The 24,432-nt window shown below is 34.1% G+C and overlaps 1 protein-coding gene across 14 annotated transcripts in view; it reads left to right on the top strand.

Moving 5' to 3' along the window:
• LARP1B (La ribonucleoprotein 1B) overlaps positions 1–24,432 on the top strand; it is a 129,078-nt gene that overhangs the window by 21,478 nt on the left and 83,168 nt on the right. For 12 of the 14 annotated variants that reach the window (XM_042935524.1, XM_042935525.1, XM_042935520.1 and 9 more), the window contains 6 exons: positions 759–902; positions 1,141–1,306; positions 4,968–5,112; positions 12,162–12,336; positions 17,244–17,416; positions 22,539–22,904. In XM_042935524.1, the coding sequence (XP_042791458.1) occupies positions 759–902; positions 1,141–1,306; positions 4,968–5,112; positions 12,162–12,336; positions 17,244–17,416; positions 22,539–22,904 (1,169 nt within the window). Of the gene's footprint in view, positions 1–758; positions 903–1,140; positions 1,307–4,967; positions 5,113–12,161; positions 12,337–12,921; positions 13,339–14,448; positions 14,528–17,243; positions 17,417–22,538; positions 22,905–24,432 lie in introns of those variants that run through there. The other 2 variants (XR_006201719.1, XM_042935530.1) reach the window with 2 other exon arrangements.

The following is a 24,432-nucleotide window of genomic DNA, read 5'->3' as shown; positions in this document are numbered from 1 at the left end:
CAATATTTGATTAATTATAGGACCTGAAAATATTTGTCAGACTGGGGTAGATCAAATATTCTTTGTCTTAATTTGCATTTCTCATGACCAATGAGGCTAAACACCACTTTTTGCTTATTGCCCATTTGCATTTCCTGTTTGACTACCTATCTTGTAGCCATTTTTCCCACTGAGTTACTGTGTGTGTGTGTGTGTGTGTGTGTGTGTGTGTGTGTGTATGTTTGTGTGTGTGTGTGCATGCACGATAGTGCATTCTATGTGTATTCTGGATATAATTCTTATATTGTACTGCAGATATCATCTCCCAGTTTGTTTTGTGTTTTCATTTCCTTTTTTTCTTTAAAAGGAATTTGTTTTACTTAAATAGAGATGTTTCTTTAAACATTTTGTAAAACTTTTTTAAGGAGTTTTTTTTTTTTTTTTTTAAGGAGTTTTATATAATGCACATTCAGTAGTCTTGGAACGTCTTGAATCTTGAATAGTACCATCTTAACAAAGGACCTCTTCTTTTTTTAGTATATTATTTTCCTTATCAAAATGTTTTCTTTATGTCAATACTTTTGTGGACCCTCTTTCATGCCAGGGACATTTTGACCAATTCCTGTGAGCTCTCTTAAGTTAGTATCTATCTGAAGAATGCCTGGTTACTAACAACTTGTTACAAAATGGGGAGGGGTAGTTGCCATGTTTTCATAAAAATAGTCATGTTATTTACTGTTTCAAATTGGAATGTATAAAAATATTTTTGTTTTTAAAAGGTTGGAGGCGTGATAGAGAAAAGAGAGACGATCAAGATGAAGTTTCCAGTGTGAGAAGTGAGGGTGGTAATATCCGAGGTTCGTTTCGAGGCCGAGGAAGAGGCCGAGGACGGGGAAGAGGACGAGGCAGAGGAAATCCTCGATGTAGGACATGAATTTTGTTAAATTAGATAGAGTTTCAAAAAGTGTGCAAGCCATCTGTTAGTTTTGCCCACTATCCCATATAATGTTTTAACTAATATTTTTTGTCTGATAATTAAGGTGGTTTTGTAATTGTTACCCCTTCAAATACTTGACTTTGGATTTTTCTTTATAGTAACTGTTTCTCTTTTTTAAAAAAAAAAATCTGTAATCACTTTTCTTTCTCTTTATTCACATCAAGTGAACTTCGATTATTCATATGGTTATCGAGAACATGGTGAAAGGACTGATCAGCCATTTCAAACAGAACTTAATACCAGTATGATGTATTACTATGATGATGGTACAGGTGTACAGGTGTATCCTGTGGAAGAAACATTGCTTAAAGAGTATATTAAACGCCAAATGTAAGTTGATCAGACATAGCAGATGGGATAGTAACCTCACACTTTAACATCGTTGATAGTGAATATGTTATAATACATTTTAAAGCCGTTTCTTAGTAAAATTGGTAGATTTTTAATAGTATTTTATGTTTTTATTTTTCTAGGAAATGTTAGTGAAGTATTTTTTAAAAATTTATATTTGGTTTATGTTGTTACATAAGACTTCTGCTTTGTTTACTATTCAGGTATTTCTCTGTTTAAAGGGCGTTAGTTGAAAGAATATTGTCATGGTATATTAGGAGTGATTAAATATAAGAATATAAAATTGCCATATAGATATTTGATGTTGAACAAGTGAAGCCTGGCTTATTATTTGCAAATAAATGGTTATATTGAAGTTCACAAAGGAACATAAATGACAAAAAATGGTGATAGATATATTTTTACTTAGCAAATGATTTCAAAATTCTAAGTTTGTTTTTTAACTTTTAAGTTCTCTTTCTTTGTGGCACATATTGAAGGGGAACTACCTAATCTTTTTTAGTTCAAACTTTTTGTTCTAGTTTTCATAATAGTTGCCCTCTGAAGTACTGAAGTTGATGTTAGGAGAATATTCTATTGTCGTTAAGAGAAAAAATAACCCTTGTACATATTAGTATTGTATAGAATGTTTTGCCTATTTATATAGTGTGTTTATATAGTGGTGAAAAAATGTCCTCAAGTGACTGGCATAACCAGTTTGCTGAAATTTGATTACTTTTTTATCCTTAACAAAGTAAAAGAAAAACTATTTTTGAAAGGGTTTAAGTATCTTGAAAACATCTATCTTTATTTAAGAAAGAAAATTGACTCTGTTAGAAAATAATTTCTTCATCGGCATCATCCAGGCATTTTCCTGGGATGTCTTCATGGTGGATTTGATTGGCTTACATACAATACGAAGCAACTTGTTTATTTTGTTCTTGCTTCTTTTGTTACAGTTGACGCAAACACTGAAGAAAAGGGCCTTTTTATGGGCAGAAAGTGCCTGGCATGTGGCTATCAACTTCAAACCACTATTCCTGTCTTTTTTGTAACTCTTGCTGCCAGGTCCCTTCTGAGACCTGACAGTGGATATGCAACTCCATGTCAGGATAATCGGCCTCCAATGTGCTCATACAAGTGAGGGAGGAGCAGACAGCTACTTCAGTGTTGACAAAATTTCTGATCATGCAGTGTAGAATCCAGAGCTTCTAAGGTAGGACATGATAATGTCCCCTAGGACACTGAACAAAATGTCAGACACAGCACTGGGCATGACTCCTTTTTTTCTTGTTACTGTTTTAGCAATAGGGTTTTTGGCAGATGTTAGAGTACCAGGTTTAGAATGGCTCTTTACTGTTATTCTTCGATTAGTGGACTTCTGGAGGAGTCATGCTTTCGACTTTGTTTTCTTTGAGGTTTCTCATACTTAATATAGATAGGCTCATTGAGTAGGGTTTACATTTTTCTCTTTGAGAAGTTACTGAAAACTTTCTTGCATTTGTGGAAAATTATGCTAAATATATTTTGAAAGTAAGAGGCTTAACTGTATTAGGGACGATTGAGTTTTTAAAATTATTTTAACTGAAAAAGTATTGTCATTTTTTATATCAGAATATTAAAAATTTAAGATCTTGATTATTTCTAGCCAGGACAGTCTCTTTTGACATTCACATTTAGAGATGAGTAGTTTGTAGCCTATTAGAAGTTTAAAAAATAAATACCATAGGTAATAGGGTGATTTATGAATTTATTTAGATACTAAGATTTTCATGAAGTAGTAGAATAAAAAACCATCTTATTAATGATTCAGAGAAGGTTTTGTCTAAGAACGGTTTTAACTTGTGACTAAATCAAATGTCTTAATGTGTGAAAATTTAGAATTTAAGCATATGTATCATGTGCCACTATGTCAAGAAATGTGAAAAGGACTTTTGAAGTGTATGATGTGCCCACCACATGCCAGGCACTATGAAAAGGGCTTTTGGAGGTATAACAAAATCAGAATTTTTGTTTCTTCAAGATTTAAGATTTTTTTCTTCAGTGTTTAAAACAAGTAAATGATTTACTAGTGTTACTGAGATGTCAGTAGTAGTTCACTGATCCAAGGGAGCTTTGCGCTTTGATCACTGGATAAATATCTGAGTATAAAGAAACAACTTGAGTATTTACATTTCTAAAATAAGATTTTTTTCTCCTAGTGAAAAGTAGCTCAAAGCCATTTCTCATTTATGGGTGATTATTTCTTCAAAGTTAGATTTTGACCTAAATATTTCAAGGGTATCTTTAGTAACCCTGTGTTACTAAATACATGAGTTGGTGTGCTTTCTCATAATTTGCCACCGATCTTTGATAACTGTCTCTGATTTGGGAACAGTATAGGATTATTAACTTGTAGGCCATATCATCACTGATGTCATGTATTTCTTTTGTATTCTTTTCTACATTTTCCCCCATTTGTCCTCTTGTTCTCTCTAGAATTCTATTTTTGTTTTTCTATATGGAGGCTGTAATTTAAAAAAAAAAAATTTTTTAATGTTTATTTTTGAGAGACAGAGAGAGAGAGCAAGCGTGAGTGGGGAGGGGCAGAGACAGAGACAGAGACACAGAATCCAAAGCAGGCTCCAGGCTCTGAGCTGTTGGCCCAGATCTTGACTTGAGGCTTGAACTCGTGAGCCTTGAGATCATGACCTGAGCCGAAGTCAGATGCTCAACCCACTGAGACACCCAGGCACCCCATGGAGACTGTAATTTTAAACTTGTTTCTCAAATGCCACTATTGAATATACTCATATTATCTTTGTATCTTAGAACTTATAGTTATTGATCATACAGTTTATCCATTTACATTTCTCTCTACTTTCCTAGAGAAGATTAAGGTATCTAAGCTAGCTTTTTCTCTATTTTTTTCCCCATGTACCTCATGGTACCCCATGTACCCCCATGTATCATAGATATTCCTTGTTCAGCTGTATATTCTGTTCATTCTTAAATGTCTTTTATAGTTCTCTCCATCAAAGATACAGGGAGATCTTGTAGATATATAATTGTGTGTGTACCCTTGTGCTCATGTATTCACTCAGTTTTTACTCAGTAGCTTTGTACTGGTTGCTAGCATTCAGGATTAAACAATATCACTACCCTGTCTATTTAGAAAACAAAACAAACTAATCTACTCTGTAAACTTCACAAAGAGTACTTCCAAGAAAGCTGTTCTCAGTGATGTGGGAAAAGTTGGAAGGCAATCTGTTGACATGTGTTTAGTTGTTATTTAGTGTTTAAATGAAACAAGTTAAAGTAGCTTTTAATAAAAAGTTTCCTTTAATTGACTCATGTAAAAAAAATCAGTTATTGAACTGTTCTAAGGTAAAATGCTGGTTAATTCTTTATGCTTAGGTAAAGTTGATCTAAGTAGAAGTTAATGTTAGTTTTTTGGAAGAGAATCAGTATTTTAAGTTTCTTTCTACTCATGGATAAGAAATTATAACTTGGTAGCGCTTTGGTCTTGTATTTACGTTCTATCTATGTTGTATTGAATCTGTATATTACTAATAAAATAATTTTAAAGCTGTTGATATATAAGTGATAGATATTTTTGTTTCCTATTGAATAAATTAATTAAACTTATGTTTACTTATTTTTGCTTGTTTCTTTTTTTCAGTGAATATTACTTCAGTGTAGAAAATTTGGAACGGGACTTCTTTCTTAGGAGAAAGATGGATGAACAGGGTTTCTTGCCTATTTCCCTGATTGCTGGTTTCCACCGTGTTCAGGCTCTCACTACAAACCTTAATCTCATTTTAGAGGTAATTATTCATTTAAAAAATAGTTGCAAAACAGTCTGTACTTTCCATTCAATTATGCTATAAAGTAACTCTCCTCTAAAAATTATATTAAAAAACTTAAAGGGGTGCCTGGGTGGCTCAGGTGGTGAAGCGTCCCAACTTTTGATTTCCATTCAGGTTATGATATCAAGGTCATTAGATCTAGTCTCCCTGCTTGGGATTCTCTCTCTCCTCTCTCTCCTCTCTTTCTCTCTGCCCCGCCCACTCTCTCTCTCTCTCACTCTCACTCTCTCTCTCTCTCTCTCTCTCTCTCTCAAGTATTTAAAAAAAAAAAAGGAGGGACACCTGGCTGGCTTAGTCTGTAGAGCATCTGACTTCAGCTCAGGTCATGAACTCATAGTCTGTGGGTTTGAGTCCTGAACTGGGCTCTGTGCTGACAGCTCAGAGCCTGGAGACTCCTTTGGATTCTGTGTCTCCCTCTCTCTTTCTGCCCCTTCCTTGCTTGTGTTCTGTCTCTCAAAAAAATGAATAAATGTTAAAAAAAAAAAAATTAAAAAAAAATGTAGGAAAAAAAAAAGCAAAAGATAGCCTGTAGTTACCTAAGGCTTAGACTACATCTCATGGCTTTTTTTTCATTTTATAAGACCCAAATAAATTTCTAACCTTGGAGACTCCTCAAAGATTTACTAATGATGTTACCACGTGTGTTTAACCTGACCCTTCAAACTTGGACCTTCTTGAGTGTTTTTGGTTCTTTAAGTCTTCTTAAGTTGCTGCAAAATGGCATGTATTTCTATTTATTAAAATTTTGAGAGTTTTTCATGTGCTATAGAAAGGGTAATTTAAAGCAGTCTTTCCAGATGTATTCTTAATGCTTTTATTAAATTTTGTGTCCTGCTCTAGAAATGCTTTGAACATTTTTGTTTTTCTGTTGCCTACATAGGTATAATCAAATTTGCCCTTTGGCTACAGTTTTGAAAGACTTGATATTGTCAGTTTTTTTGAATAATAGATACGTAGTGGTTTTTTATTGAGGCTTTAATTTGCATTTCCCTAATGACTAATGATGTTGAGCATCTTTTTATGTGTGTATTTACCATCAGTGTATCTTATTTGTTGAAATGCTGGTCAGATATTTTGCCTATTTTTATTGGAGGGTTTTTATTTTATTCTTTTTATTGTAAGAGTTCTTTATTGTGGATACAAGTGCTTTGTGTGTATTTTACAGATTTTTTTTCCCCCAGTCTTTGGCTCATGTTTTCATTTTCTTTTTCTTTTCTTTTTTTTTTTTTTATGTTTGTGTTTGAGAGAGAGGGAGCGTGAGCCAGGGAGGGGTAGAGAGAGAGACAGAGAATCCGAAGCAGGCTCTGTGCTGGCAGCAGCGAGCCTGATGAGGGGCTAGAACTCATGAACCATGAGATAATGACCTGAGCTGAAGTTGGATGCTTAACTGAGCCACCCAAGTGTCCCTCATCTTTTAATTTTCTTAACAGATTTCTTTGACTTTTTTAGCAATTTGTTTTGAGCATGTGTGCTCCATGTTTTAAAAACTAGTTACAGGAAGAGTCAATATTTCAAAACAATATAAACTAGCGATTTATTTGTTGACATGTAATTAATGAGTCTTTGTTTTATGAAAGAAGTTACCTCAAACAATGTCATTGTTGCATTTATTAATAAATACTATTTAAAGTTTCTTTGTAATTTTAAGAACTGTTTTTTCCTGCAAAGCTTAGTATTCATAAAAATATAATATTTGTAGTAGAATGAGTTTATTAAGTACTTCCACTGTCCGTGCTAATAGCAAAGATCTATTCTAGCTGTCATTTTCAATGAAGTTGTGACTAATTTCCCCGACTCTCTGTACTTTGTAGGAATCTGGTTGTAATTTTATTATGGTATGTTTTTTTGGTCTATTGGTATTCCCAATAAACCCTCAAGCATAATTTTCAAGTTATTGATTACCTGCTTCCTTACATCTTCTAGTAGAAGATGTAGTAGAAGGAAAGGAATATTTAAAAGAACTTTGGCATTACTGTTATGGTTACAATTATCGATAGAGAAAGAAATACTGCTATTATTGAAATACAGAAATACATAAGCACAGTGATTTAGAACAGTATAGATCTGCATTCATTTAATATTCATTATGCACCTTTCCCACTGTAATGAATGGAAAAGTTGTCCTTTATCTGTTAAGTGGGAAAAATTGTCCTTTATCTGTTAAGAATGTAAGATTTCACTGGGTTTTGCAATATAAACATAGTAATGTAGAGCATGGACTTGACAATCTGCATGCACATCCTTGTAGCTCTGTGACCTTGGGTAATGTCCTGAGACTTCTATAAAGTGGAAATCCTAACACTACCTACTTCATAGGGTAGTCCTAGAGATGAAATGTGTGATGACAGTATCTGGCACAAACAGTAAGCCTTAAATAATGATTTACTGCTCTTGTTAGTTTTCAAGGATGTCCTTCTGTTCATTCCTGTTTTTGGATTTTCATTTACTTTCTATCAACTTTTTGCTATATGTAGCTTAATACGCTCAAATTTTTTCGTTCTTGAAAAGAACGATCAAAAGAGGTAAAATATACTTGAGCTCACACCCCTATCTGCCCTAGTTGAGGTTTTCCTTTGTTTTTTTTGTTTTTTTTTTTTTAGTTTTATTTTGGAGAGACATAAAGAGCACATGAGCAGGGGAGAGGGACAGAGAGAGAGGGAGAGAGAGAAAGAGAGAGAGAGAACATCTCAAGTAGGCTCCATGCTCTGCGTGGAGCCCGATTCAGGGCTGTGTCCCTCAACCCCAGGATCGTGACCTGGGCAGAAATCAAGGCTCAACTGACTGGGCCATCCAGGCGCCCCTGGTTGAAGTTTTCTACACAGCCTATCTTACTGAGTCTGTTTACTCCCATTCATTTTCAGCTTACTGTACTTTTTTTTTAACTTTGATACATGAATATTATAATATGATTACTGTTGTAGTGATATTTATCATAATGTACATATCATGTACATAATTATAGTACAGTATTCTTGTCTATAGTCCTCATACTGTGCATGAAATCTCTGTCAGTTATTTACTACTCATTGCAAGTTTGTGCCCTTAAACATCAGTCTTATCTCCCCCACCCACTGTTTCCTGGTAAACACTATTTTATTCTTTTTTTTATTTAAAGTTTCATGTTTTTAGATTCCACATATAAGTGATATCATGTAGTACTTGTCTTTCTGTCTCACTTATCTCATTTAGCATAATATGCTCAAGGTCCATCCATGTTGTTGCAAGTGGCAGGGTGTCCTTTCTCTAGGCTGAATAACATTCTGATATCTATCTATCTGTATATATCGATATATAGATATATATATCACATCCTCTTTATCCGTTCATCTATTGATGAGTATTTAAATTGTTTCCATATCTTAGCTACTGTGAATAATGCTGCAATAAACGTGAGCATGCAGATATCTCTTTAGAATCCTGTTTTTATTTTTTGGGGGTATATCCAGTAATTGGAATTACTGGATCATATGGTAGATCCAGTTTACTGCATTCTTGATTCTTGCTCCACAGCTGAGGTCTATTTGTGTTTTCCTTTTTTTTTTTTTTTTTCCTTAATCCAATTAATCCTGGAACTTTAGCTAATCAGTTCTGTAATTCTGTTCAAGTTATTTAACCCCTTCATGCTTGTTTTCTCATTGTTAAAAGAGGGCAAATAATACTTAAAGTATTATAGAGTATAAGGATTTAAGGGAAGTAATTAATACAGTATTTGTGAAGTCCTTAGAACTATGCCTACTACTCTTATCTGAAACCTTGTTTTCAAAATTGGCTGACTATGGTTCCTCAGAATGTGTGCTGGTGTCTTATCTCTAAGTCTTCACACATGAAAATCTTTACTCTTGATACCAGGCATAGGACCAGGAACTAGGAATACATTATCTATGTATTCTAACATTGGTAGTTATTCATAATAATAGATACCATTAAGAAAAGGATCAGGGGTGCCTAGGTGGCTCAGTGGGTTGAGCGTCCCAACTCTTGATTTTGGCTCAGGTTATGATCTCATGGTTTTGTGAGTTCAAGCCCCACCTTGGGCTCTGTGCATTGACTGTGCAGAGCCTGCTTGGGATTCTTCCTCTCTCTGCCCCTCCCCCACTTATGTTCGTGTTCTCTCTTTCTCTAAAAATAAATAATCTTTAAAAAAAAAAGCACCAACATTACTAGAAAAAGCTTCAGGTGTCTAGAAATGTTAACTGTACACTTTAACTCATTGTTTAGGAGTTCAGGATAAACATGGTTTGGCTTTATTAAAACTCTTGTCTAGATCTTTTCCTTAATTTTGTGTAAAACATAATTTTTGTCTGATGCTAAATCTAAATCACAACTTCTGGTCTCTTTATGTTCTTCTTGAGCTTTTTTTTTCAATAGGGAATAAATTCCCTGTGATTCAAGAATCAAAGGTTATGTAGTGAAGAATTTCTTCCTTCCCATGTTTCTCCAACAGTGAGTTAGTTAAATCTTTGTTGGTGACTATCATTGTTACTTCTTTTCTGTTTATTAATTCTCTTGAGATAGTTCATGTTATACTACATACATATATTGTTATGCCTTTCTTTCTAAAAACAGTATATATTGGAAGATTACTCAATAGTTGTATATAAAGAACTTTGGTTTTTTTCCCCTCAGATTTTTTCTTTTGAATTGAGGCATAATTTATACACTGTATGTTATAAATCATAGGATTATAGATTACTTTTCCCTATGAATATAGTTGTGTAACCAATACCCAGATTAAGATATAGAACATTTTCAACATCCCAGGCAGCTGCCTTGTGTCCCCTCCTAACCTGTACTACTATGCTCTTCTCGAAGGTAATTACTTCTTTAGAGTTCTCTCATTTGTTTTTTAACTTTACATAATCAGAGGTGTGTATATTTTTTTGTATCTGACTTATAGTTACCATTTCTGTGAGATTTATCCATGTTGTTGGTGTGTAGCGGTTGTTCACTATCCATTTTAGGTTAGTATTTCCTTGTATGAATATAATACAATGTACTTTTCCATGCTCCTGTTTGTAGATACCTGGGTTCTTTACAGTTTGAATCTGTGGTACTGTTGTGAACATTATTGTATGTATTTTTTGATGGACATATGTACTTACTTTCTTGTGAAATGATGGGTGTATACACACACACACACACACACACACACACACACACACACACACACTTAGCTTTTGAAGATACTGCTAAGCATTTTTTCCAAATTAATGAACCAATTAAAACTACCACCATTGAGAGTTTCACTTGCTCCACATTCTACCAACACTATTGGCAGTCTTTTTCCAAACATTGTTTTGAAAAATTTAAACCATTAAGAAAGTTTCAAGGTTTGTTTGTTTTTTAAATTATTTTCTTTTTAACGTTTACTTATTATTGAGAGACGGAGAGACACAGAGCATGAGCAGGGGAGGGCCCGAGAGATGGAGAGACACAGAATCTGAAGCAGGCTCCAGGCTCTGAGCTGTCAGCACAGAGCCCGATGCGGGGCTTGAACTCACAAACCACAAGATCATGACCTGAGCTGAAGTCGGACGCTTAACTGAGCCATCCAGGCACCCCTCAAGGTTTTTGTTTTTGTTTTTTAATTCAGGTATAAATAGCATGCTGTAAAATGCAGAGGTCTTAGGTATTTATTTTGAGTTTTGGAATTGTGTAAGCCTGCCCCCAAAAGGATATAGCCCATTACTCTAAAAACTTAATGGTCTTTCCAGTCACAGTCAGTCCTCCCCTACCAACCCTCTGCTCCATCCCAAACTACTTTTCTTATTGTATCAGGATAGATTAGTCTTTATTTGTACACATTTGTGTAAATGGAATTCTTCTGTCTCCTGACTCTTTCATTTATAGTTTTTGAAATTCATCCATGTTGTTGCAGGATCTGGATGCTGAGTATACTGTACTACAGTTTACTACCAGGGTGTCATTGCTTCTAGAATGTTCAGTAGACAAAACTGGGAAAATGTTAGGAAAAAAATATAGATATCACCAATTCAAACTTTTTATTTTAGGCTTCTTCCTTATTTCCTTTATTCTGTGTTTCAGACTCTCTATTTTTTTCAGAGAGTATCCTGATTCCCATCAAAAGAGTTTGTTTTTAAATAATTTGTAATACTAATTTTAAAGTACTGTCCAGTTATGGAAAATGTAACTTGAAAAGTAAGTAGTATACTAAAGGCATACAGGTATAAAAAGTTGTACACATATGTTCTCCAACTAAAATATAGCAAGTTATAACTTTTATAAAATAACAAGTATATATATTTAGTTTTTATATATTTGTATTTTTTCTCATTTAATTTTTAAAAGGTGAGTACCTTTGAATTTCAGATAAAATTCAGATCAGTAAGTATTTTATTTTGAGGAAATTTTGTTCTAGTTTTATTTTACCGTTAAATTACAGCATGTGTATTTTTGCAAAGCACTTTGGCCTAGTGGCTAAGACCTTTGGTGGTGGGTAGCTAATAAATTATGTGAGTCCTTGTATTGCCTCATACTTAGTGTATAATCTTTATGAAGTTACTTTATTTCTTTGAGCCTCAGTTTCCTCATCTATGTACCTTATGGGGTATTGTGAGGAATGTATATGTGTGTTTTTTTATAATTTAATTAATGGTGGTAGTCATTAAAATAATGCCTAAATTTTATTTGGTGATATTAAGGTAGGATAAAAAGAAATATGAGAGAAAAAAATTGACAGTAAAGCTAATTGCTATAAAAGTAGTTTGCTTCTAGTTGACATAATAATCCTTAAATGCCTACTCTGTTGTGAAAACCAAATTATCTGCTGCATATTGTATCAGGATATCTGTTACCTATCACAGGGGCAAATGATTTAGAAATTTGTTCTAAGTAGTTAATTTGTGGATGCTCTTAAAAACATTTACTCTGTATAATATCTGCTAATTTCAGATTTAAAATTTTTTTTAGGTAATTAGAACTATAGGATATGCAATTTAAGTGTTTTGAATGAAAGTTCTCTAGTATCTGAAAATACCTATTTGTAGGCATTGAAAGATAGCACAGAAGTGGAAATTGTGGATGAGAAAATGAGAAAAAAGATAGAGCCGGAAAAATGGCCAATTCCAGGCCCTCCTCCACGTACTGTGCCACAGACAGACTTCTCTCAACTGATTGATTGCCCAGAGTTTGTACCAGGCCAAGCTTTTTGTTCACATACAGGTAACAGCTTTTCTTCTAGAGCAAGCAGTGTAATGGTGGGCTATTTGCTTCAATTTACCTATCCTTTCAAAAGGTTTATTTAGATTCAATAGGAAAATTAAAGGTAACTGAATGATTTTTGATGCTCTCAATTCTATTCATATTATCCTCTCACAGAACCATAAATTAAATAGAGATTTAAGAATTATGGGTAAATTTCTGCTCTATTCTTGTGTACTTTGTCCTGTGTGGAATTTCTGTCCATCTTCTTAGTTTTACTAAATGATTATAGATATATTGTGCCAGTTTTCCTCTTCTAAGATTGGAGTAGTTTAATAGGATTGAAATAGTTTAAAAGTCTTATACTCAAGAGTGGGCTTGACTTTAATGTTGTTACCTGTGTGCTTCAGTCCCGTCTTGTAAAGACAGGATGATCTATATTCGAAAGCAGAATTGGGGTACTGTTATGGAATTATTAAGGTTATTGATTAAAGAAATGATGGTAATTAGAATTTCCAAAAACTGCTTTAATATTAAGAATTTTTTCCTGGATCATTTTTAAGACATTCCCTCTTGGGAAAAAATGTGTGCTTAAACTTTTTTCAGTCAGGGTGATGATCTACTGATGCTCTTGGATGTCATTTGATCGGAATATGCAGAGGAATAGGTGACTCACTGAAATATTATAAACATTGGAGCAAATCGTGCTGCAGAAATGAAAGCGACCAGACTTACTTCTATGCAAGAATGTCTACTCCCAACTCCTTGTGGAGGAGGTTGGGCCACCACTACAATGGAGATAAACACCTTTGTGATGATGATGAGAGACAGACCAGAGGACTGCTGTTGTTTTTATAGGAGCCACCATTTGTGTGTAATTAGCCTGGGCTGCATGTGCTACTTTTATTTACGGTGGGAAAGTTAATTATCATTCTGGAATTATTGCAAGATTCTGTCTTTTCCTCCCAGACTTTTGTACCTGTGTCCAGATCAATAAAGCAGAAATAGGCTTGAGTGGCATTTCCTAGATTGTTAGGTCCTTTGCTATTTGATTTGCCCTTTAGTATAGTGTGCAGTCTACAACTCACATGCTGTCGTAATATTTCACATGGACTGTAAGATGTATTAATGTGGACACTGAGGGATAAAAAATTTGAGAAATGAACAAGAATATTTTTTTCTAAACTCTTCAAAATGTATTTTTTATACACGAGTATATGAGACCTGCCATCAATAAAGTACTGATGGACAGTCTCACAGATATTTTTATTTAGTGTTTCTTTGGTTGTTAGCCCTCTGTGCCTCTAAACCTTGCCAAGCAAGAAACTTGGGCAGATGTTTTAAAAGTTGAAGAAAAGTGACAATTTTTAGGTTTTCTTAAAAAAGACATAATGTCTGATTGTGTAAGTTAGATTAATTTATTGTGTAAATCTGGGGTCCAAGATGACATTTTTAATCTGCTTATGAACAGGCATTAGGTGAGTTAGATAGAAATAGAATATACTTTTTCCACAGGTAGCTAAGATAGGTCAGTCAAGTTGGTGATGCCTGTTCATTTAACCATTTATGCATTATTAATAAAATTACAAGAATAAAATTACAACGTCTTGTACATTTTTGTGTTTTTTAAATATACACTCATTTACATCTCATATACATCTTCCCTAAAATAAATCACTGTATTTGTATGTCAAAATTTTTAGGTTCTTTAAATTATACATCATTAACTAGATGGATAATGAAGGCATATAGGAAGACAGAATGTTCTTAGAGTTATGCTGATTCACATGACATCATAGGAATAAATATGTAAATTCAACCTTTTCCCATGAATCCTCAGATTTCTGACCTTAATAATCACCTTCTGATGAGAAAGCCTCAGTTTCAATACAAAGTATATGTCACCAAAAATTTGAAATGGATATAGGATAGGAAATGTAGATTGTATTTATCTGTGCCTATAAGTAAAGAAACTTTTATCCATATCCTTTTTATCTCTAATGAGACGATCTTAAGTTTCAAAAACGTAACTGTTGATGTATACTTTCAGAGGGATTTATATGGTAAGATATTTAAACATTTTTGGTTTTTTTCATCAAAGAAATTAAAATTTCTATTTTTCCCTCTATGGAGGTTGAATTGTGTAACATGAGTTCACCTTTGCACTGAACAGAGGACCTCAATGCACCAGAAAAAGTTGATTATGGGAATGGTAAGATGTTAATTTAAAAATTTAGGTTTTGCAGTTCTTTGGATATAGTATTACACTATCAGCTCTTAAGTAAAAGGATTTCATTCATCAAAATTGAGAGTATCGGGTACCTGACCTTCTTGGGGTTTTTTGATGTTGTTTTTGGTTTTTTGAAAAATGTGTAGGAAGATCCCTAATGATTTTTTAATAAGCTGTGAGATTTCCTTTGAAAAATTGCATAAGTATTCCTGAATGTGCCACATACAAAGTATATAATCCTTTTAGAGCAATCTATATAATGACCCAGATTCAGGGTGCATAAGTCAAACTAGATAGATATCATGGAATACGTATGGTGATTTATCTCTGGAGAGTCAGGTTGACAATTTTCAATTAATGAAGGCAGCAAAGATCAATTTTTTTTCTATGTTCTCACAAGTTAGAACCTATAGGTGTCCAAGTATGTGTCTAATTTCTTTTTTTTTTATCTGTAAGCAAGTTTAATGTCAAGTCATCTAAGTAATATTCACTCATTTGTTTTTGGAAGGTGAGGGCTTTACCATTAACCCTTAAAATTTATACATATAAGGTTTGAAATCTTTATAAAAGAAAACATCACGTAGAGCATATGTGTAGGTAATTATAAGATGAATACTTCCTTTAAAAAATCTGGATTTTTCTTGTCTTACCCAAATTCTTTATTTTAATGTCATTTAATTTATAAGCACATGTGTTATGGATATAGTGAAACACTTGACTCGTGGTAGAAACATTCAAGTTTAGAGAGCATTTAGAAATTATTATATAATAAACTTAAGTAGGTGTTTAAGATTAAATTTCTATGTTAAAAATAGTAGTTACTGATTTCCCTACCATGTGCCAGGTGCTGTTCTAATCATTTATACATGAACTGTGCATAGTAATTTAGTTAATTCTCAGTTGCTAGGATGGTGGTTCTTAGTCTATTTTTAAAGATTTAGTCACTGCATTGAACATAGATGATTTATAGTGTTAGGAATGGGGTTCTCTGCTGTTAAGTATTTTCCCATTCCTATAACTTTTTACTTGCAGCCCAAACCTAGCATTTCACTTGTACTACCTTTGTGGATCAATTAATGATACATATACCATTAATTTAGAAAATTGTAAAGCAGCAGTGTCTAATCGAAATAGAATGTTAGCCACACATGTAATCCTAATAATTTTAATAGCCTAAAAAGCTACAAAACAAATGAAATTAATAACATTTTAAATATTTTAATATACCTAAATATTGTTAATATAAAAATTATGGATCCATTCTACCTTTTTAAATTTTTTTGTACCAAGACTTTGAAATCTGGTATGTACCTTACACTTATCCTGAGCACATTTTAGGAGTGGCCATGTTTCAAGTGCTCAGTAGCTCCATGTGGCTTGGCTGGTGGCTACATAGTAGACAATGCAGTTTTAGAGCCTTTTCCATTATGAAGGAATATACATTTAAAAAAAGTAATATAGTAATCTGGCATTTGAATCCTGGATCTAACTATGCATTCTTGGAGAGGATAATAACTCTAACATGTAGTAGATGAAGTAAAATCTTGGAATATTCTTCTCAAATCCAAAGTCCTGGAGTGTGCCTTTGCATTTTCATTTAGTACAAAAAAAAAAAGGTTGTTGGTGTTCATTTATTTCAGCTTTCTCCATGTAATATTCAACTTTGCAGTATTTTCAAGTAATTGGCTTTCAGGACTAAAATGATGTTTAGAATTTTAGAGTTTAAATTAGTATTTAAAATTTTTGTATGACTCAAGTACATATTGCATTATAACTTTAAACAAGTATTCTTTGACTTTAAAAAAAGATTGATAAAGGAATCAATTAGGAATTTATTTATAGAGCATGTAATTATTCTGATTAAAAGATAGTGTGGAGAAAGGCATTTTTAATTCCAACAGAGTTTTTAAATGTTTTAGGGGCACCTGGGTGATCAGTCAGTTTAGCATCCAACTCATGATTTCGGCCCAAGTGATGATCTCACAGTTTGTGGGATCAAACCCTGCATCTGGCTCTGCACTGACAGTGTGAAGCCTGCTTGGCATTCTCCCCCCCACCCCCACCCCCACCCTCCTTTCCCCCATTTGTGTACTCTCTCTCAAAATAAATAAAAAACATAAAATGTTTTACATTTTATTGCCAGAGCAGTGCACTTTAATGATGTGACATGCTACTCTTTATAAACAGTATTCAGTATGAGCTAAGTGGGCACACTGCATTCGGTTAAACCTCATTAAGCAAAGGAAACGTGAAAAGTAGGAATAATGGCTTACTATAGATCATAGCAGAACACTGAAGGACTGATTTTGCCTTCTATAAAAGACACATTTAGTCTGTGGCTTAGTAGCATTCAAGGTTCCATAATTTCATTATATATAATTAATAGATTTTAAGATTGCACACGGAATTGACCCCTAAATAGATGTATTGTCACAATTAGTGACTCAATTGATATTCAGAAGTTTGAATGAATGTGATCTGTGTAAGAGTTGGTGACATTGCTTTTATCTGTTATTCATTGGCTTTACTTGAATACATCATACAAGCTTTTCGGGTTTGAAAGTCCTTGGGAAGATTATAATTGAGGTTTGATTTATCATGTTTTTGTGAAAAAAAAAAAAACCCAAGTAAAGAAAAATAAGGTGTTTTATAAGTAAGAAAGCCATTATTTTAACTAAGTACCAACTTAAAATTTTAGAGTCTGCCCCAAATTCTCCAAGATTTGGAAGTCCACTGAACCCAAAGAAAAATACTGAAACGAGTAATCTCCAAGCAATATCTAGAGGTCTGTCTACCAGTTTGCCTGACTTGGACTCACAACCTTGGATAGAAGTAAAAAAGAGACCTCGTCCATCTCCAATGAAATTGAAGGTAAATTGTTACAAGCCAAGTGAAGTGTAATACATTTCGGATTGAGTATAAGACTACTGTATTTTGTTTGTCAAGTAAATATATAAAATTGGAAAAGTTTAAAAAATTGTAAAAATTAGAATCATTGGCCAGAAATAAAAACTACTCAGTAGTTAAAAGTAAGTTCTATTCTGTCAATTTTAAAAATTTACCTTTTACTTCTGAATATGATTTAAGATACTTTGGCCTTTTTACTTGTGACTAATTTAAATTTGAATAACTAACTCAGTGTTTTTAAACCTGACAAAATTTTCTTAAATTGTGAATTTGTATTTTAATCTCATTATATTATTTGTAACTTTGTTAATTATAAAGAGTACAGATTCTGTACATACGTGTTTTGGTAATTCTGTGTACTGTAAGTAAGGAAAAGAGAATTGATGTCTTGGAGGCATGTGAGGGAGTGAGATGTGTGGTTATGAAACAGGAGGAGAAATCCTTGATGGTAGAACTGCCATATTTTTGACTCATGGTTAGATACAAAATTTCAAATGTGATAAAAATTGCTCTGATCTAATCCATAAACAAAATGAGTACAAATAAAACTAGGGAAATCTGAGTAAGATTAATGGGTTATTTCAATGTCTCATATGTGATATTCTATAGTTTTGTAAGATGTTAATATTGGAGGAACCTGGGTAAAAAATACATAAGATTTCTGTTTCTTTTTCTTTCTTTTTCTTTTTTTTTTTTAATGTTTGTTTTTTGAGGGAAAGAGTGAGCAGGGAAGGGGCAGAGAGAGGGAGAAAGAGAATCCCAAGCAGGCTCCACATGCACTGCCAGCATAGACCCCAATGCAGGGTTCGAACTGATGAAATGGGAGATCATGACCTGAGCTGTCACTAAGAGCCAGATGCGTAACTGACTGAGCCACCCTGGGGGTCTTAGATCTCTATTTCTTACAACTGTATGTGAGTGTACAATTCTCTCAAAGTGAAGTTTACTAAAAATAAATGGAAACAGTGGTACTCAAATGAGTCTGATGTATAGGGCCAGCAAGTTGGTAATGGAATATAGTTTTAGTAGTGGAAAGAGAATTATATAAGATCTAGGGCCTTCAGTTTTATGGCCAAAGAATATTGGTGACTTTAGTAAGATCTGAAATGTATTCTGATATTACAGAGTGAGGATTTGGCTTGGAGGAAAGCTGACTATAGGTTCTGGGGGCCTAGATATTTCAGTGATACCTGCTGAGGTAGGTTACTTATCAACAATGTTGCCAACATACTTTAAAAAAAATGACCTTCTTAAAATATATATTCTAGAGTGGGTATAGTTCAGAGATATTTTTATTTAGAAATCTGAAAGCATTTTTCCACTGTTGTCTTGGTCAGTTTAAAATTTAGTCCCTTTAGATTTTTTGTATCAAGTCAATTTGTTGTTGAGGTTTTAAGATTATTTCTTCATCCCCCCCTCTTGAAATTTCAGATGATATATCTTGGAATTGGTCTATTTTTATTTATTTGTGCTGAGTATTTATGTCCTTTATTTTGGGGAAACTCATGTTTCTCTTTTTTTCAACTTTTGGTATTCCTTTTCATCTAATGTTGGACCCCCTGGATTAATCATCTGGCTATTGTTTTTCTGGAGTTGGGGATTTTAAAAAGCTTCTGTATTCTGATATTTCCATCAATTTTTTTTAAGCCCTTGTCTTTTAGGGTGATGATTATCTTTTAATATGTGGTGATTTTTAGTTGATGATTCATAATAATTATTGGTAAATTGGTATGGACTTCTGTTGTGGCCTTGTAGATATCTGCTCATCCAGAAGGCCTTTCTCCACCTGAATGTGAGGTGTGATTTTGCACACTCTTGGTTAAGTGTAAAGGTCCTATTAACTTAGACTTCTAGACCTTGGCAGAGAATAGTCATGCTGGTTCTGAGTCCCCAGAATTGGTAAAATCAGTACTTTTCTCTGGGAGGTAGGATTCCTTAGTGTACTTTATTCACTGGTAAAATTACCTTATCTTTGTCCCCCTTAGCTCTGGTTTAGAAGTTTAGAATAATACTGGAATGTGTTCAATGTCTATCCAGTTCCAGCACTAAAACATAAGCCCTCTGTTGGCAAATCTTTTACTTTTTTTTTTTTTTTTTTTAAATGCTTACTTGTATTTGAGAGGGAGAGAGCGAGAGATAGGCAGAGAGAGAGAGAGAGACAGAATCTGAAGCAGGCTCAAAGGTCTGAGCTGTCAGCACAGAGCCCGATGTGAGGCTTGAACTCATGAGATGTGAGATCATGACATTTTGGATGCTTAACCAACTGAGCCACCCAGGTACCCTGGCAAATCTTTGACTTTGTTTAGAAAGCAATTCTTGGGCTTTTAGTTGGGAGCAGGTTTTATAGCTTCATATTTTCAGATAAGGGCATGGGACTGACTGTTCTGGCTATGTCCTGTAGTTATTTTTCCAGATACCCAATTTGATGGTTGTCACGTAGTCCATTCTTGCTCATTGTACTTACCATCTCAAAACTTTCTAGGATCCCAGTGGAACCAACAGTGTCTTTTTTTCTTTCTTTAAGTTTATTTATTTTTATGAGGGAGAGTGTGAGCAGAGGAGAGGCAGAGAGAGAGGGGGAGAGAGAATCCCAAGTGGTCTCCACACTGAGTGTGGAGTCTGTTGTGGGGCTCAGTCCCTTGACCCTGAGATCATGACCTGAGCCTAAGTTGAGAGTTGGACGTTCAATCAACTGAACCACCCAGTCCCCCATTTTTTATGTTTTAGAGATAGCACATGAATGGGAAGGAGGGCAGAGGGAGAGAGAGAGAGAGCGAATCTTAGCAGGTTCCCTGCTCAGCACAGAGCCTGATGTGGGGCCTGATCCCATGACCCTCGGATCATGACCTGAGCTGAAATCAAGAGTTGCATGCTCAACTGACTGAACCACCCTGGTGCCTCGCTGTCTTTCTTGTTATAGGTTCTAAGTTGCTGTTTCCTCTAGTCTTGTTTATTATCAATATAATGCCATTTGCTTTCTGCTTTCCAAAAAATCAGAACAATTTCTGATCTTCTGATAGTATAATACTTGTTTTCATATTGACATGGATTTACTCTTTCCATTACTGCATATCATTACTGCAAGTAAGTATGGTCAGTCAGTTCATCTTGAATCCCAAATCTTTTGTCTCTTCCTCACAAATAAAAAAAAAATTTATGTTTGAAACAGAAATTTAAATACAACTGATATAAAGTAAAAAGTAAGAGACTGTGTTCAGGGTTTACCATTCTTAACGGTTTGGTATTTATTCTCAAACTTTTTTCACGTACTTGGAAATGTTAATAACAGGATGTATAGTCTCTGTTTTTAAATATATTCACAGTGTGTGTGTGTGTGTGTGTGTGTGTGTGTGTGTAAACCACTTTATTGACAAATGATTGACATACGAAAAGCTATACATATTTAATGTGCACAACTTGGTGAGTTTAAGATGTGGCTTTTTTTTTTTTTTTTTTTAATTTACATCCAAGTTAGTTAGGATATAGGGCAATAGTGATTTCAGGACTAGATTCCTTAATGCCCCTTACCCATGTAGCCCATCCCCCCTCCCAAAATCCCTCCAGCAACCCTCTGTTCTCCATATTTAAGAGTCTCTTATGTGTTGTCCCCCTCCCTGTTTTTATATTATTTTTGCTTCCCTTCCCTTATGTTTATCTGTTTTGTCTCTTAAAGTCCTCATGTGAGTGAAGTCATATGATTTTTGTCTTTCTCTGACTGACTAATTTCACTTAGCATAATACCCTCTAGTTCCATCCACGTGGTTGCAAATGGCAAGATTTTATTCTTTTTGATTTCCAAGTAATACTCCAATGTGTGTGTGTGTGTGTGTGTGTGTGTGTGTGTGTGTGTGTGTATATATACACACACACACATACACACACACACACACATATATATATATACATATATATATATATATATATATATATATATATATGTATATATATATCTACACACACCGTATCTTCTATTTTTCTATTTTTAATTTTTGGAGGAACCTCCATACTGTTTTCCAGAGTGGCTGCACCAGTTTGCATTCCCACCAGCAGTGCAAAAGAGATCCTCTTTCTCCACATCCTTGCTGACATCTCTTGTTGCCTAAATATATTCACAGTGTGTTAAAAGTTAGTTTTCTTTTTGTTTGTTTTGTTTTGTTTTTAGTTAATAACATCATGGACAGCCTTCCATTTACTAGAACATTAGTTCTGTCAGGGCAGAGTTTTTACTTATTGTATACCCTTTCCTTGAACCGTGCCTGGCTCACAGTGAGGACCCAGATAATTATTGACTGAATGAATATATACTACATTAATAGGAGTTCTCAAAGAAAGGGATTGTATAGGAGAGTTAGCATTTGCTAAAGGATGAGGATTGGTCATAGGATGGCATAGGAAGATAATACTGAGAAACCTATTTTCTTGTGTTGAGAGTTTTGGAAATCTAGACTAGTTTAGATTTTAGAAGCTCTAGGATCTGAAAGTTTGGACTTGTTATGTCACCTAGTAGGAAGCAATTTTAACTTTTTCAGGAAGGGCAAAGTTCAACAATTGAGTACATGTTAGGGTAAATTTAATGAAAACCAGGCCACACTGAGTGGAGGTGAAGACTGAGCAGAGGGATTATCTAGGAAACCTAGTTAATAGCATTAATGTAATTGCAAAGGTTCAGACTAGCAAGTCTGACTATTGAATTTAGAAGTCAAAAAACCTTGATTGTTCTAGTCCTGACTAGTTCTGAAATTGTGGACAAATTAACTTCTATCTCTAGGCCTTTTTTCCCCTCATCTGTAAAATGAATTGCTGTGCAGTAGTGGATGAGCTAAGCACCATTCTAACTCTAAAAGGAATCTTTTAGATTAATATAACCCTCCTTTTACTCAATTTTGTGTTTTTCTTTAGCGTTAGACTTAGCGTTTAGCAAATACTTTGTATTTATTGGGCTAGAATACTACTGATTTGATTTTCTTTTATAATTTGCCTGCTGACTAGTCATTGAGCATGTTAGGCTTCATATTACTTGTAACATGTGATTTTTTTAAGTGATTAAAAAAAAGTGTGTATATAAAATCCCACTTTCTTCCCTTAGGAATCAGCATCTCTGCCTGAAGAGGCATCAAATCAGCTATATCCTTCAGATGAACAAGAGCAAGAAGAACTTGACTTTTTATTTGATGAAGAGATGGAGCAAATAGAAGGACGAAAAAACACATTTACTGATTGGTCTGATAATGATTCAGATTATGAAATTGATGACCAGGATTTAAACAAGATTTTGATTGTAACTCAGACACCACCTTACATGAGAAAACATCCTGGAGGAGATCGAACGGGCAACCACATGTCTCGGGCAAAAATTACATCTGAACTTGCTAAAGTCATTAATGATGGCTTGTATTACTATGAACAGGATCTATGGATGGAAGAAGATGAAAACAAACACACAGCCCTAAAGGTAATTGTTTCTGGCCAACAACATCTTTCTACTGATACTAGTTTTTTAAATATATGTTGCTCCCTGTTTTTCCTAAACTTAAGGCTTTATTTTATTAAATTTTTAATATAAATAAACAATATTTAATATGAAAAATTCCTGGAATATATCTGACAGTCATAACCTGAGATACTATTTTATTTTATTAAAATGACAGTGGAATGAATAATTAAAAAAATTAGCATTCACTGGCTAAAACCCTTTTTTCAGGTGAAAGTAATTAGAAGGCCCTTTCTAATAAGAAGGAAAAAAGTTATGGACAGGCTTAGTTTATACGCTCATTTCTTACCCTGGCCTATAATTACTCCAGCTCTATGAGCAAGGTGTTAGAGAAGGGTTACTTTTGCTGACCCCTTTCATCCTTCACTCCTTAGTCTATGGTGCATGCTCTATGGTAGTGGAATTTATTGTGGTCAGGGATGGAAGATTAAAATGGCTGATTGTCTCTTCTTGTCCAGTCACTACTCTGGTGCTAGGGGTGCTCTTTGAACCTTGTTCGAATTTTTTATTCTCTTGCATTTCACCCCACATTCTGGATAACTAACCTATCCTAGTTATTAAGGTAAAATACAAGAGCATCAGAATATTATTTTAGCTGTCTGCATTCCTTTGATATCGATTTTAATGATGTAGATGGGGAATAAATTGGGTATTTTTCTGCCATTAAAAAAGTTAAATATTTGTTTTTAGGATATAATAATGAAGGAAAAGTTGTGTAACTGTACTATGCCAAATAGAAGAGAGATCTTGGTCAGAAATAGTTAGAGTTGTAGGAAGAAAAGCCTGCCAACTAGTGATTGAATAGAAGGGACTGGCTGTCCCTGGAGGTGTTCTTATCATTAACAAGAAGTGTACTTCCCTTCTTGGCTCTTCATTTCTTTTTCTTCATGGAATTTCCATCATTGCATTCACCTCTTTACCTTCTCTATTTGTTGCCTTTTTGGAGACCATGCCTCAAGGTATTATAGCTTTCTGTGAATTAAGAGCCTGAGTAGTTCTTTCTGTCCTGCTGTGGGAAAGGAAGTGTGTTTTTATAAAGTTTCTTGGTTGAAAGTCTTTCCTTGTCTAAGCATTGCTATTTTATTTGTGATACTTAGGTTCTGTAAGAAATCTCTAAATCCTTTTTGGAACAGAGCTAGAAATTTAATAATAGGTTACAATTGCACTCCTTCCATTCCCTGTCTCCACTGTGCTTTGTTCTTCACCATCTACCATTCTGTATATTGTACTTCCCTTCTGTTTTGATTGCATGGATATGAGATTTATGAGGATAGGAATTTTTATCTTATTTTGTGCACTACTGTATCTCTGCTGCTAGGACAGTTCCTGGTGCATAGTAGTACTCAATTCATATTCATTAAATGAATAAATAAATTATGGATTAAACATTATGAACTAACCAGAAAAAAGCTAACCACTGTATATAATATTGGTTCTGTGGGAAAATTTTTTGAGTTCCAAATAATGAACTCACAAGTCACCTTGAGAA

This window comes from Panthera leo, chromosome B1, assembly GCF_018350215.1.
Source record: "Panthera leo isolate Ple1 chromosome B1, P.leo_Ple1_pat1.1, whole genome shotgun sequence".
NCBI lineage: Eukaryota > Metazoa > Chordata > Mammalia > Carnivora > Felidae > Panthera > Panthera leo.
Note: the sequence above shows the minus strand (reverse complement) of the source record. Positions and strands in the feature narration are given on the sequence as shown.